The 14277-nt window shown below is 26.8% G+C and overlaps 1 protein-coding gene across 3 annotated transcripts in view; it reads right to left on the bottom strand.

The window, feature by feature from the left end:
• The window catches only part of LOC105140947 (endochitinase WIN8), a 25756-nt gene that overhangs the window by 3880 nt on the left and 7599 nt on the right, over nt 1–14277 (bottom strand). Inside the window, exons 1-3 of one of the 3 annotated variants that reach the window (XM_011047996.1) lie at nt 3772–4172; nt 3494–3653; nt 2575–3247 (exon numbers count right to left, since the gene is read on the bottom strand). In XM_011047996.1, coding sequence (XP_011046298.1) covers nt 2842–3247; nt 3494–3653; nt 3772–4162 — 957 coding nt within the window. In that variant the 5' untranslated portion in view covers nt 4163–4172 and the 3' untranslated portion in view covers nt 2575–2841. Of the gene's footprint in view, nt 1–2574; nt 3248–3493; nt 3654–3771; nt 4173–14277 lie in introns of those variants that run through there. The other 2 variants (XM_011047997.1, XM_011047998.1) reach the window with 2 other exon arrangements.

The following is a 14277-nucleotide window of genomic DNA, read 5'->3' as shown; positions in this document are numbered from 1 at the left end:
TGTTGTTATTGTTATTACTATTATTATTGTTGTTGTTGTTCTTATTATTGTTGTTGTATTATTATTATCTGTAATTTATACAATTAACCTCCCTGTGGTTCGACCCTAGTCTTGCGGGGTTATTTATTACTTCGACACTCCTATACTTGGGAGAAGACATTAATCTTTTCGTCGTGTCAAGACCAAGTGTAGAGAAAGCACTCACAGTCATTTCTTGCACCATCTCTCTAGTTAATAAATTTGCTAGAGGCTGTGAGATAGGTGAGCCAACAAGAGTCTGTGGAGTAGAATGACCAATAGTGGTAAAAGCAGTGTGATAAGCTTTGTTGAGACGTGGAGGATGAATAGAACATTCCTTAATAATGTGTCCTAGCTGTTTGCAGTAGTTGCAAAACTTATTAGGACAATGAGGAGCAATTTGACCATACTTCTTACAACTATAGCATTGTGTCTTACTCATACCATGACCCTTCCTTTTGTTGTAAGCAATTGGGGCAACTCTTATCTACTCTATAATGGTCTGAACATGGAGATGTTGTTCTTCATGAAAGAGTTCTCCAAAACAAGCATCCAAGGATGGAACAGGATCATGATTGACTAGAGAGGCACGAATTGGTTCATATTCAGGTTGCAATTTCATCAGAAATTGGTCTCGTTGGCTGATTTTATGGACTTACTGCACTGTTAACACTCCTTCTACAGAAATCTTAGCTGTAACATGATCAGAATAGTCATTCCACAAAGTCAAAAATCTAGAATAGTAATCTTGAATAGAGAGATCTCCTTAGGTATAATTAGCAATAGCCAACTCAAGCAGAAAACGTCTAGCATTGTTATGTTGGTTATAGACTTGTATGAGGTAATCCCACATAGCTTTTGTTGATCTATGAGGACGTAAAGACAGGATCATATATGGCTCCATAGAATTGAGAATCCAAGACATGATTTATGCATCTTTGACAACCCATGCTGTCTTAGCAACAACAGATCCCTCAACAGCCAGCCTCTTTTGTCGCGCAACAACAGATCCCTCAACAGCCAAGTCTCTTTTGTCGTTGTCATCTATGTGGCCCTATCACTCCTTTCCTTTGAGAAAGATCTCCAACTGAAATGCTCAGGTAATATAATTTTTGCTAATAAATTTGACACAAATATTATCTGATTTTTTCATGAAGCTATGACTGAGAATAAACTAAGATTTAAGAATTCTAGAAGAAAGGCTCTGATACCATAACAGATTGGTTTGACTTGCCTTATTACAGATTGGTTTGACTTGCCTTATTGAGATTAGCCTTTCATTTACATAGAAAAAATTGTCTTAGATATAGTAATTCTAGGGAGCTATATATGTTAAGCTAGATCTACGGAGCTATCTATTGTAAGAGAAAAAATTTTATCTAGTATTTACAGCCTGCTTGAATTTAGTCTTTCTATTAACTTGTATACTACTTGATTTTAGCTTTCTATTGACAATGAAGACCCCCCTGAATCATCCACGTAAATGATTCATATTTTTTATTACTTGAGTATTCATACTTTAATTTTAAAAGCATTTATCATACAAAAAAAAATACTCTTATTCTTGGAATTTAAAACTCATTCTCTAATTTGTTATGATCTCAAACTTAAAAGTCGTTGACTTTATCGTCTGAAACTCCATAAATCCCATGATAAAGAATTAATTTATAGGTATTGAACTTTTTATCACTAACCATCTACTTTTAAAACTTTTTTTTTAAAAAATATTAACATAAACTTATGATTATATATCTATTATCCAAATATTAAAAAATCTCATTCATGAGTATGAGCATAGTGTATTTTAAAACATTCTTCGGATCTCCAAACCAATAACAAATCATCACCAAACCTTTTTCAACAAATAACCTGTAATGGCACATGAAATAACACGTACTGTCATACAATAATTCATAAAGTATTTTCACGCTATCTCATTACAGCTCTGGTTTTTACAGTCAATGAACATGAGACTTTTCATCAAGTAAGTTACTGATAGTTACAGTTGCTAGGGCGAGCTACACTAGCGGTATCACCTTACGATACATGGGCTTACATCACGGGTAATTCAGTATTTTATATGCAAAAGGGATAGGTAAAAAGAGAGGCTGGACAATTAATTTGGACATTCTCATATAATGTTTTTCAAGACACAAAAAACACAAAAACTAACTGGTCCCGGAAACATATAGGAAACTTTATTTTGAAGGTACATCGGAGAAGTTCAGTCTATTATCAACTATGGAAGCTCAAGATCCATTGAAATTTTTCTATAATTCATCACATATTAAAAAAAAATCCATATGGTAGAAGGATAAAAAATTAAGTCCGGAATAAATCTGAAACTTCTTGGATCTTGGATAGCCGCACTTTCATTCTTTCTTTTCTTGAAAAACAAAATTACGATATGATAGGTCCAACTATTTTAGCCACATATCCAATATGGAGCAAAAGAAAAATCTTTTGTGGCAGGTGTTCTTTTTCCCGGTCGATCTTTTTGTGGCATGTCTCTTTGTATCAGTATGCACAAATAACACACTGGAAAATTGATGAATCTGACCATAAACCTTTAATTTTCTCGGCGCAGTCCTCATTTCATTTGTTAATACATATGAGTTTAGTCCAGTGCACATTCCAGCCAGAGATATAATACTGGCATACTGAGCTAGCTATAAATGGAGTAATAGTATATAAGTAATCAATACTAACAAACACAAGCCAAATGTCTTGGCCTTTTATTTATTTATTTATTGCTTGCGTTATTTAATTATATGGGGTACATAGACGTCCTTTATAATTCCAAGCAATAGCCTTAGCATCAAACTACATGGTTCCCAGCATTTTTAAGAGTCCATTATCCTCAAATGGCTTTTGGTCGTCGCAATCAAGGTATTCACCAGGGTCAACCCCTAACAAGTCGCAGTACCTCAAATAGTACTTAATGCGATTCTGCTCCCTTGTTTCCTTGTCTTTAGCACATTCACTGCCATTAGTGATAATGTTTGTTAGCAAACCATAGCCTGGTTTCCTGCCGGCCTCAATATCCGCTTCTGATGGAGACCATTTTCCGGTGATGACTTCATGGCACGACGGTTCACCTGTTGATTGTGGAGTCATCCAGAACCAGAGTGCTGCCTCGAATGAAAGCACTGGATCCGTTGCCACCTTTTCTGGCTCGTCTAACAATCTTTGCCCTAAAAAATTTCCACATTTCCCGTAGTTGTGGTTCCTGTACGACATAATATCGAATTAACACAGTGCAAATATATAACAAATATCACTACAACGTTAATTTAATTTAATATGATATCCAGTTTCTAACCCGGAAAAGGAATGAAGGAACAGAGATTAATTTTAAGATATCTGTTTATTTTTTTAAAGTGAGACACTAGTTTGAAAAGATCAAATTGAAGAAAGAGAATAAAGAGTATGCTGGAAAAAATAAATAAATTGTACCCAAGTATATTGGACTCACCACCTAAGTTGGAGAGGACCTCGGCCATAATAATGCTTGTCGGCTACACATGGATAAGTAGAATTTGTTTTTGGATCACAGTAATCAGAGTTGGGGTTCAGCTCGTTAACATAGCAATATCCCCACGTAAATGGAGCATTGTCTCCAATTATCCTCCGTCCTATACATCGCCCGAGTTAGCCGCAAACAATTAGTCAACTGATCAAATCAAATGTGAGGTGATGTGATGCAAAGAATTAATGAATATACAGTTTCATTTGTAGTATGCCATAAATTACCACTAGTTTCTTGAGAGGTTTGGGCGAAGAAAGCAGCAAGCTCTCTCTTTCTAGTGTTATCATCGCCAGTCATGCCAAATCCAGGGTAGAATTCAGTAGCCTCAAAAAAAGCTTCATACGTATAGAATCCCTTTCCAGGACAGCTGTCACTGTTTCTATTCGGTAGCATCTCTTCGAAAATCTCTTCTGTGAAGAAGCAGTTACGGCATTGGCTTTGACAGCCTGTACAACAGTAAGCAACTGTTAGACCGCAGTAACCACCGCTGCTACAACACAGGTCGTCTCTGCATGTGGCATTCCCAGCTTGCAATCCGCATTGTGCAGTATCCGCCGAGACTCCTAGTAATAGAGACAACAATAAAGATAAAACTGAAAGTGCCCAGAACCTCATTTCAGGAATATAGCTAGTTTTCATGATGTTTAAGAAGGTTTCGGGATTGGTATTTATAGAGAAGGATGGAGATCATAAAGATGCCAGCCATTTATTGTAAAATATTTATTATTGGAACTATTATATGTATTAATTATTTTTTTAAAAAAATGAAGAATATATTGTTGACTCAGACAATAAGAAGGCTCTTTGCCATCAGTTTGTCACTGTCATTTTTTTCTACTTTTTCGTTTCTCGATCTTTGTGCCTCACCACCTAATTTTTCAAGTCAGGCCTTAAACTTTTTATTTATTTTTATTTAGTACCTATTTTTTTGTTATATGTTTTTAAATAATTTAGGAAATTAAATTTTTTATTTAATTTCATCCATATTCAATTTTTTACTTTGACAAATTTTATTGTCATTTCTTATTGTTATTTTTTTGTAGTCTAAGATAACTTTTAGAGTTGCATTTTTTTTATTCCACCCTTTATAAGCAAATTTCCGAATGTATTTCATTCTCATTTTTTATTATTTTTTTTCACCTTGCATAATTTTCAAAAGTGGTATTTTTTTACCTCATTTAATTTTTCAATATTAATTGATTTGGATTTGAGCTTGGTTAAACTTATATATAAGATTTCACAAATGCAAACTTTGAAAATTAAACCACCTTAGTATGGTTTGCATAGGATTGTTTTAACTTCTTCTTTTTTTATCATTTTTTTATATAATTTTTTTTATCCTTTAGTATTTATTTAATTAGAAATTAAGCTTAGTTTTTTTTGTTTTCATGCTTTCAATGACTTGATTTTATCATTTTTTTATTTAATTGGGTTACCTCATGTCCTTTTATTTGTTATTCTTTGCTAAGTTTATTTTTTAAAAGAAATTTTATTCTTGAATTAAATAGAATTGATTTATTAAATATAGGCGGATACTCTATTTATTTATTTTTATTTGATTTGGTTTGGTTTTCCGAGATGTTGCTGCAACGATCCATGTGATTTCTTCTTATGTTGTTGTCCAAAATTTTTAGTTGGATTTGAATTATCTCTTCAAGTTTTTTTTTTTTTTTTGTGATGGACGATGTCCACAATTGAGTGATAGTGGGTTGCCACCAATCTTCTTGTTTTTTTTTCCTTTTCCTTCTAAGTATAATATTAATGCTCTACTACCGGAAAATTAGCAAATACAAATGTTTTTTTATGGTTCTTTTGAGTAAATTGTTTTTCCTATTTTGGTTCGTTTTAAATCGTCTCAGCAAGCTCATTTGTTTTGGTTGATTGTTGTCAATTATTTTTTTACAATTCATCTGTTATTATTGCCTGTAGTTTAAATCAAATTATTAGACTATCCAATCTTATTAGATTCAGTCAAGTTAATGACTTGAGTATCATATTTTTCTTACTTTATAAATATTATAGTCGTCTAAGCATCTCTTTTACGTGCTTAAATATTTTTTTGACTGGCCCATGACATAGTCCGAGTCATTGATCTAGCAAAACATTAAAGGGCATGTATTTTTCAATATGAATAACATTGTTCACATATTCACAAAATATTATTAACCTGCTATTCATTTTGTTCCTAAAATTTTATTTTGGATGATTTGGTCATATTTAAAGACTAATTACTTTTGATTTTTTAGGCATTGATGGAAGTAGAAGAAGATGGACCGCAATAAAAAAGGCTTCAAAATTGGATGGTGTGTAAGAAATTTGGCAACAAATACACTTAGTTGCTCAAACTTTAAAGATAATGCAGTTTATACAGTTTAGGTCTTTCCATAATTTTTTTAAAAAAAATACTTTTGGTAAAAATGTTTATTTGTATTGTTTTTTGGTCCATGGTTAGAGAAAAGTTGGCAAATTGTGGTAGTAGAGAGAGAAAAATATTGTTGCCACTAATTTTAACAACCAAAACAATTAATTTCTGTGTCAAATAATTTAATTTTTTGAGGGAAGCTCATATTATGTGCTTTTTTATCTTGAAAGTGCATAAAAAATAACAGATTTGAACTCGAGAATTTTTTTTTATTTTGACTTAGTTTCAGATTTTATGATGGATTTCTGGGTTTTTTTTATATTATATATGAGTTTGTCAAGGTTTTTAGGGTATTTTTTAGGTGTTTTGGGTGAAAAAATAAGTTCAAAAACAAATTTTGAGCAAATAAACCTTAAGGCTCAATTTTTTTTTCAAACAAATATGAGTGGTTCACCTCATGTGCAATAAAAAATATATTAAGGGCCCGGACCCTAACAAAATGGGTCAGGCCCAACATCACCTGATCTTTTTTTTTTTAAAAAAAAATGACTTTTTTATATTGAAATTAATATACCCTTCTCTCTTTTATTTTGTTTATATAGCCTTTTTGAAATGAAAATTAATTTGTAGTTATTTTGTATGCATTTAATTTTTGAAAAGATTATTCTAATTCATATAATTGTTTTTAATGTTTTATATAAATAAAAAATATTTATTTTTAGATAATATTTTTAACATGTGTAACCTAATATAATATTTTTTTTCTTTTATTTTATTTAATTAATTTTATATGTATTTTTTTTATTATCATTTAATTAAATTAAAATTTAATTTTGATAAATAAAGTTATTTAACACAACCAGATCAAAAACTCATGTGTAGTGTATAATATTTTGATCTATATATATTTATTTATTTTTTATTTTTATCTTTATTTATTATCAATTACTTTTTATTTTTATTTTTTAATACATATATTCACGATTTATTTGATTGTATATATACTCAAGTTTTGGATTTATACTTGTAACCTTTTTATATACAAGTATGTGTTGAACACGACTGTACATATAATTATTTATAAATGCACGTCACATAGCTAGTCCGACTGTACATATAATTATTTATAAATGCAGGTCACATAGCTAGTCTAATATACATACGTTGTTGTTCCACTCATAGAGTAATATTCTTGGAATCAGTATTAAATAGTTTTATTTTAATTAATTTAATTTAATAATCATCACAAATTAGAAACTTATATTTTTTACTCAATTCATTATGACTATTTAGTTATTAAATCTAAAATAACATATAAAAATATTAAATAAGATATTATTTTTTAACTTATCTTTTTAAACATTTGGTGATCCATTCTCTCAACTCTCCTTATCACATCAGTCCCTACTGTCACACACCCCTTCACTTTCCAACTAGAATTTCCTCTGTTTCTTATATAAAGTTATCCTTGCAAACTTTATCCATCTTCAATTCTATCCCGTCTCCACTCTGCCTCTTATCTTGAGTTTACATAACAAACACAGCAAAATATATATTAACTATAAACTATAAATTTATGTCTCCATAGCACTAGTAGACTAATATGAAAATTGAGAGTTAAGAAAATATTTTTTTATGTTTAAGGATATTAAGTCTTCGAAGAAAAATAAAATAAAGAAGTTATCTTACTTTTTTATGAAAAATAAAGTTATATCACTCAAAATAAAATGAAACATAGAATTAACTATTGAGTGGATATTTGGTAAGTTATAGATTGTGGTTCGTAAGTGGACACTACCATGTTATTTAGTTATAAACTAGTCTTGGTTCCGCTTCACTGTGTTGAGGACTATTTTTTTTTTGTGCAAAAAATTATGTTTAAGCTACCACAAACATATTTAAAATATATATACACACACGCGACTTGCATCGTATACTTGACTGGGGTAGATAAGTTGGGGAAAATTATTTCAATTAGATGAAGAATGGATAACTTGGGGAAAATTATTTATTCAAAAGAGCTCAATTCACATCCTACTAGGGTTTCTTTGAGAATTTCTTAGATATTATTTTTCAAAATAATTTTTACTTGAAAATATATTAAAATAAATTTTTATTTTAAAAATTTATTTTTTACATCAGCTTATTAAAACAATTCAAAAACATCAAAAAAATTAATTTAAAGTAGAAAAAATTCAAAACTTTTCAAAAATACAGTTCGACCGCACTCCCAAACATACCTTAAATATGGAAGAAAAAAATTTGGTAAAAAAAAAGCATAAAAAAGATTTTTACCAACCCAAGTTAATATGATAAACTTGTAACCCTAGTATCAAGGATGAGCCAACCTGAAATATCTTGATAAACTTGTAATCTATACCACGAGATTAGAATAACTTAATAAAAAAAAGAGGATTATACAACTTTTTTTATATAAAAAAATATGTGTTAACTTTTTAAATTTGTGACATTAGTTATTAAACTTGAAGCATCTTATTTAAAAAAATCATAAAGTTTAATTCTCAATCAATCAAATATTAAAAGATAAAATTGAAAATTAATCTCAATTATACAAAAAGATTTAAAAATATCAATTACAAATTAAAACTGAAATAAAAAATAAATTTAATATTTAATTAAAGGATAAAATTAAAAAAAAAAATCAATTTAGTAAAGGAACCAAAAAATTAAAAGAATATGGATAAAAATAGACATAAAAAATAAAAATATTTTTTTGGTTGAAGGGTGAAATTGAATTAAAAATAATAGTTTTATAAAAATATAAGAAAAAAATCAAAATCAAAATAATAAAGATCAAATTAAAAAATATAATATAACCAATATGAATTGAAGGATGAAATTGAAAATAAATAAAAATTTTAGAAAAGGGTTAAGGAAAAAAAGATTAGATGTTAAAAAAATGAGGATTAAATTGAAAAATCTAATATTTAGTAATTTAAAACTGAATGATAAAATTAAAAATAAATAAAAAAATTTCAAAATGTTTTAAAAAACATTTTGTAAAAGAAAAAAGAAAAAAAAAAGACCCAATAACAACACGTGCTGTAACACAAATATTTTTTAAAATCATTCTGCATTAATTTATATTTAAATTTCAATGTATTCTTTCCTGTACGAAGATATCATAAGTTATTGATTAAGACCCATTTCACTTCTATTTACATATTCAATTTTTAATTCAATTATCATGGGATCTCAAATCACATCAATTATACTCATCATAACACATTAACTCATATAATAATAGACAATAATAATTATAAAAAAATAAAAACCATCATATACATGTAAAATTTCCAGGAATGCAAATATAGAAAGGAACATTTATATTTATATATCAATAATAAAAATTTTAACATGAATATTGCAAATTTAAGTGAAAAACATTACAATTCTAAAATATACATAATATACCTAGTTTATATTAATAAAAAGTGAGATAAGCTAAGATTACTCATGACAGGGATGAGAAGGTTATGCAAAGGACAACATTCAAGTATAATCATCTAAATAGCTAATAATAATAATATACTGAAAAATATTATTATATCCCTTTTTCCTTTATTTTAACTTGACAATAAAACATTTTATGTCTAATAATATGAAATAATAATTTTTTCAATGCTAATATTAAATTTCAATTGATAACATTAACCATCTCATAAAAAATAATAAAATGATTATTCAAGAAAATACCAGTATCAATTCCCGTTTTAGCGCAAGCACAACAACTAACTTTAATCTACAGTATTAAGATATTAAACAATAAAGAAAAGAACAGTGCATGAACAGTGCATGCGGCTTTTTGGACGTGAATGTGTTGCACATGACTGTTCACTACATGTGATCTATATTTAATTGTAAATTTTAATAAATTTAATTTTAGATAAATCAATACCCGGTTGGGCTACCTACTCATAATTACTCACAGATAAATAATATTGCTAAGGTAATTTTCATAACATTGACACCCATTTTCTAGATGGCAATGTCCCATGGCATTAATATCTTTTTTTTAATTATATTTATTAATTTTAAGCTAATTAAAATTTAACTTTATAATAAAACTTTATTATATAAAAAAAACACTATAACTTTTCTCACAAAACATTATATATTACTATAATATCTTTTTATATAATTTTTTTAATAATTTTTTTAAAACATTATATATTACTATAATATCTTTTTATATAGTTTTTTTAATAATTTTTTTAAAATTATTTTTATTATTTTTATTTTTTAATATTAAATTAATTGAGAATTATAATTATAAATAATTATAAAATATATTAAAAATATTATAATTTTTATTAAAAAATATTATGAATTATTATAGGATTTTCAGTACAGTGAAATCATGTTGAAAAAGGTATATATATATATTGGGAAAACCATCAAGCGTTCTTTCGTGCTTGTCGTCGTGGTAATTATTGGTTTTGTTTTGTTATGCAAAAGCATGTTTTGTGACATATCAATTCAATGTCAGCCCAGTTGTTGGGATATGAAATGGAATATTTGTTTTTTCCCAAAAAAACACGTTTTGAAAAAAGGGTAATACTTCCAAAACTTGGCAACAATTCAAACACACCCATGCCTATCAAGTTTATTGTTTTTTAATTGATTTGTATTAATATTAAATATTAAATTGAAAAAATAATATCTCTTTAAGTACTATTATGTAGAAGTTTAAAGACATATCTTTAGAAAGAGTTTATGAATTTTAAAAACTTTCTACGTACCCATATATTTGTAGGATTCAAAAATATAACTTTTCTATCATATTAAAAAAATAACTTCGCAATAGATAATATGAATAAATAATTAATTGATTTTAAAAATTTATTAATTAAATTGATTCCAAAAAGAAAATTTATTTATTTTTCTTTTATATATATTATGATTATCATTACTTCAAATCTTTTCATTAATATTTAAATTTATTGATTTAATATTACTAAATTAACTAGATTTTTAATTACTTTTATTTTTATAAACCTGACTTGATTTCAATTTTTATTAGCCGGGTTTTAAATTATGTAATAAAGTGATTGAGATTCCTATATTCTAAAAAAAGTGAAGAATTCAATGTGCATATATATATATATATATATATATAATGATGTTACACATAATATTTTTAAAATGATTTGTTTCCAGAAATTTTTTAATTGATTTATGTTAATATCAAGATATCAAATTGGGAAAAGTAATATCTTTTTAAGTACTACTCTGTTCAAGTTTGAAGAAATACCTTTAGAAAGAGGTTATGAAATTTAAAATATGAATGTATTTGTAGAATTCAAAGATACAATTTTTCACTCAAATTAAAAGAATAACTTAGAGGTAGTATGAATAATTAATTAATTGACTTTAAAAATTAATTAATTAAATTAAATTGATTTCAAAAATAAAATTTATTTATTTTTCTTATGCATGCATGGATGCATGTAAATGTATATGTATATATATTATGACGATTATCACTTTGAATCTTTTTTTTTTTAATTTAAATTTATTGATTTGATGTTATTAGATCACCTCAATTTTTAACTATTTTTATTTTTTAATAAGTTTGACCTGATTCCAGCCCGATCAATCGGATTTTAAACTATGTAACAAAGTGATTGAGATTTTCATATTCTAAAAAACCACGAAGAATTTGCTGATTGAGATTTTCATATTCTAAAAAACCATGAAGAATTCAATGTGCATATATATTGATATTACACATAATATTTTTAAAATAATTTATTTCTGGGAATTTTTTTGCTTCCAACAAAAACATTTAAAAAAATCACATGCATCCATTAAAAAAATATTTTCTTATAAATAAAATATGTAATTTTTTTTATCTTTTCAAAACAATTTTAATCTTACATCATGTAAAACTTTTAATTGATATAAAAATAGAGCATTTAGTTTTGTAGTGTAAATTAGTATAACAACATAACACTTATTCGTGTAAGAGTAATTTTTTTTCAATTTAAATATTAAATAGCTTTTAAATTTGTTTTTATCAATTTTTTTTTAAAAATTACAATTAACCAATCATAAATATTATTTTTCTAAAAGTGATTTGAACAGTTTATTTTTCTATATTTCTTTGGTGACAAAACTCAAACATGCTACTTGTTTGTTTTAAGGTAATGGTTTATTTATTTTTAAATTTTAAAAATATTTCTTTAAAATTTATTTATTTTTATATTTTAAAAATATTTCTTTAAAAAAAAATTTTTTATTTTAAATTATTTTTTTGTATTTTTAAATTATTTTGACGTATTAATATTAAAAATTAATAATTTTTTAAAATTCAAAATATTATTTGAATATATTTTATATTAAAAAATAATCACCGTCCAACTATCAAAATCAACTTAAAAAAGAAGAAGAAGAAGAAAATTGACCTTACGATTAAATACGCATGTGACACACTGCATGTCTTGTCAATTCAATGCCAGCCACTTTGGTTGACACGGTGGAATAAAAAAATTATGTTTTTTAAAAACACGTTTCTAAGAAAGGGTAATACTTCCAATACTTGGCTACAATTAAAGCACACCCACGCCCATCAAGTCAAGACAGAGTCACGGGTAAGGTTAAGTTTATGGTTTCCTCTGTCTTCTGAATTCCTCCTTGTCCATGAAACAACAAGATCCCAGGACCACGGGTGGGCAAGGTTTTCTTCAAACTTTTCTTTATTATTTTTTTACTTTGCCTTATGCATTCTTTACGTGGATGCACCGTGTGACACAATAACATGCATTCAACACCATAAATTATTTGGTTTTTCTTCTAATGTTTTTAAGAAATTAACCTTATATTTAAATAAACTATTTTAATATATTTTTTTAAAATAACATTTATTACACTCTCAAATAAACCTTTAATATCCAACCCGTACCATAAATAATTAATCTTCGGTTCACTGTAGCTATTATGAATAATTTTTTCAATGCCAATATTAATTTTAAATTGATAACATTAACCATCACATGAAAAAAAAAAATATTATTCAAGAAGATACCAATATCAGTGAACATTTTAGCGCAGGCACAACAACTAACTATAATCTACAGTGCCAAGATATTAAACAATAAAGAAAAAAACAGTACATGAACAGTTCATGACGGCTTTTGGGTGTGAATGAGTTGCACATGGCTTTTTATGTGGATGTGTTGGAAAATCATTGTACGTGCTTTTGTGGTTGTCGTCTTGGTAATTATTGTGTTTGTTTTGTTATGCAAAAGCAACGTGTTTTTTTTTTTTGAAAATAATAAAACATTATTGTTTTGTTTTGTTGGTTTATCATTATTGCATCATTTTATGTGTTCAACACATGTAACCTATATTTACTCGTAAATTTTAATAAATTTGATTTTAGATAAATCAAGACTCGGTTTGGCCACCTTCTGATAATTACTCCCAGATAAATAATATCGCTAAGGTAATTTTCATATCACCTACACCTATTTTAATAATACAATCCAAATAAGATTAAATTTATATTTTATCATAAAATTTTCAACTATTCAATTTTTTATTTTTAAGTATAATTAAAAATTTAACTATTGGATAAATTTAAAATTTAACTTGAAAATCCCAGAAAAATTGGTTTATGTTGGATTAAAGTTTTAAATGAATCCAAGTTAGAGAAGAACTTGTAATATAGATGTTGTACAAGTTTTGTTATTTTTTTTTTACTTGTTGACTTTTTATTTAACAAAGATCCTTTTTCTACAAGGATGTGAGAACTTGTTTTGAAAATTTTCTAATTCTACATGAATCTATAATGAGCTACAATATAATCTTAAAGTGTGGTAAAGATTCATTAATATTTTAGATTCATTTTCTTATAGTAATTTCTTATTCATCCTAACTACACAAGAAAAGAAGGGTTGATAGTGTCATAACCCAATTTCGGGTTACTCTCCAAAATTCACTTTTTTTAAAAAAATAAGAAATAAAAATAAAATAAAAGCTAGCAACGTGGAGAAAGCATGCCAGAGAATTAAGCAATAATTTTGGAGGAAGTTTTAAGGCCTAATTGTACCCCATTATACCAAAAAGAAGAAGAAGTAAATTTAAGATCAAATTGAATGATTATTGAATAAATTTATATAAAAATCAAGTTCAAGGACATAATGAAATTTTTAATACGTCAATTTGATTTAATCATAGGCAAAATTAAATTTTAATTACATTTAAAGATTAATTTGGATCCAATTGATGGATTTAATTAAGTGTAAAGATTTAATTATACTTTAAAAGGGTAAAATTAATTTTATTAGGGGCTTAATTAGTGAAAAATTAAGTTTGGAAGCCCAATTTTGGCTTGATTGAGAAG

The sequence above is a fragment of the Populus euphratica genome, unplaced genomic scaffold (genome assembly GCF_000495115.2).
Source record: "Populus euphratica unplaced genomic scaffold, PopEup_1.0 scaffold136.1, whole genome shotgun sequence".
NCBI lineage: Eukaryota > Viridiplantae > Streptophyta > Magnoliopsida > Malpighiales > Salicaceae > Populus > Populus euphratica.
This window is presented reverse-complemented; position numbering and strand designations above follow the sequence as displayed.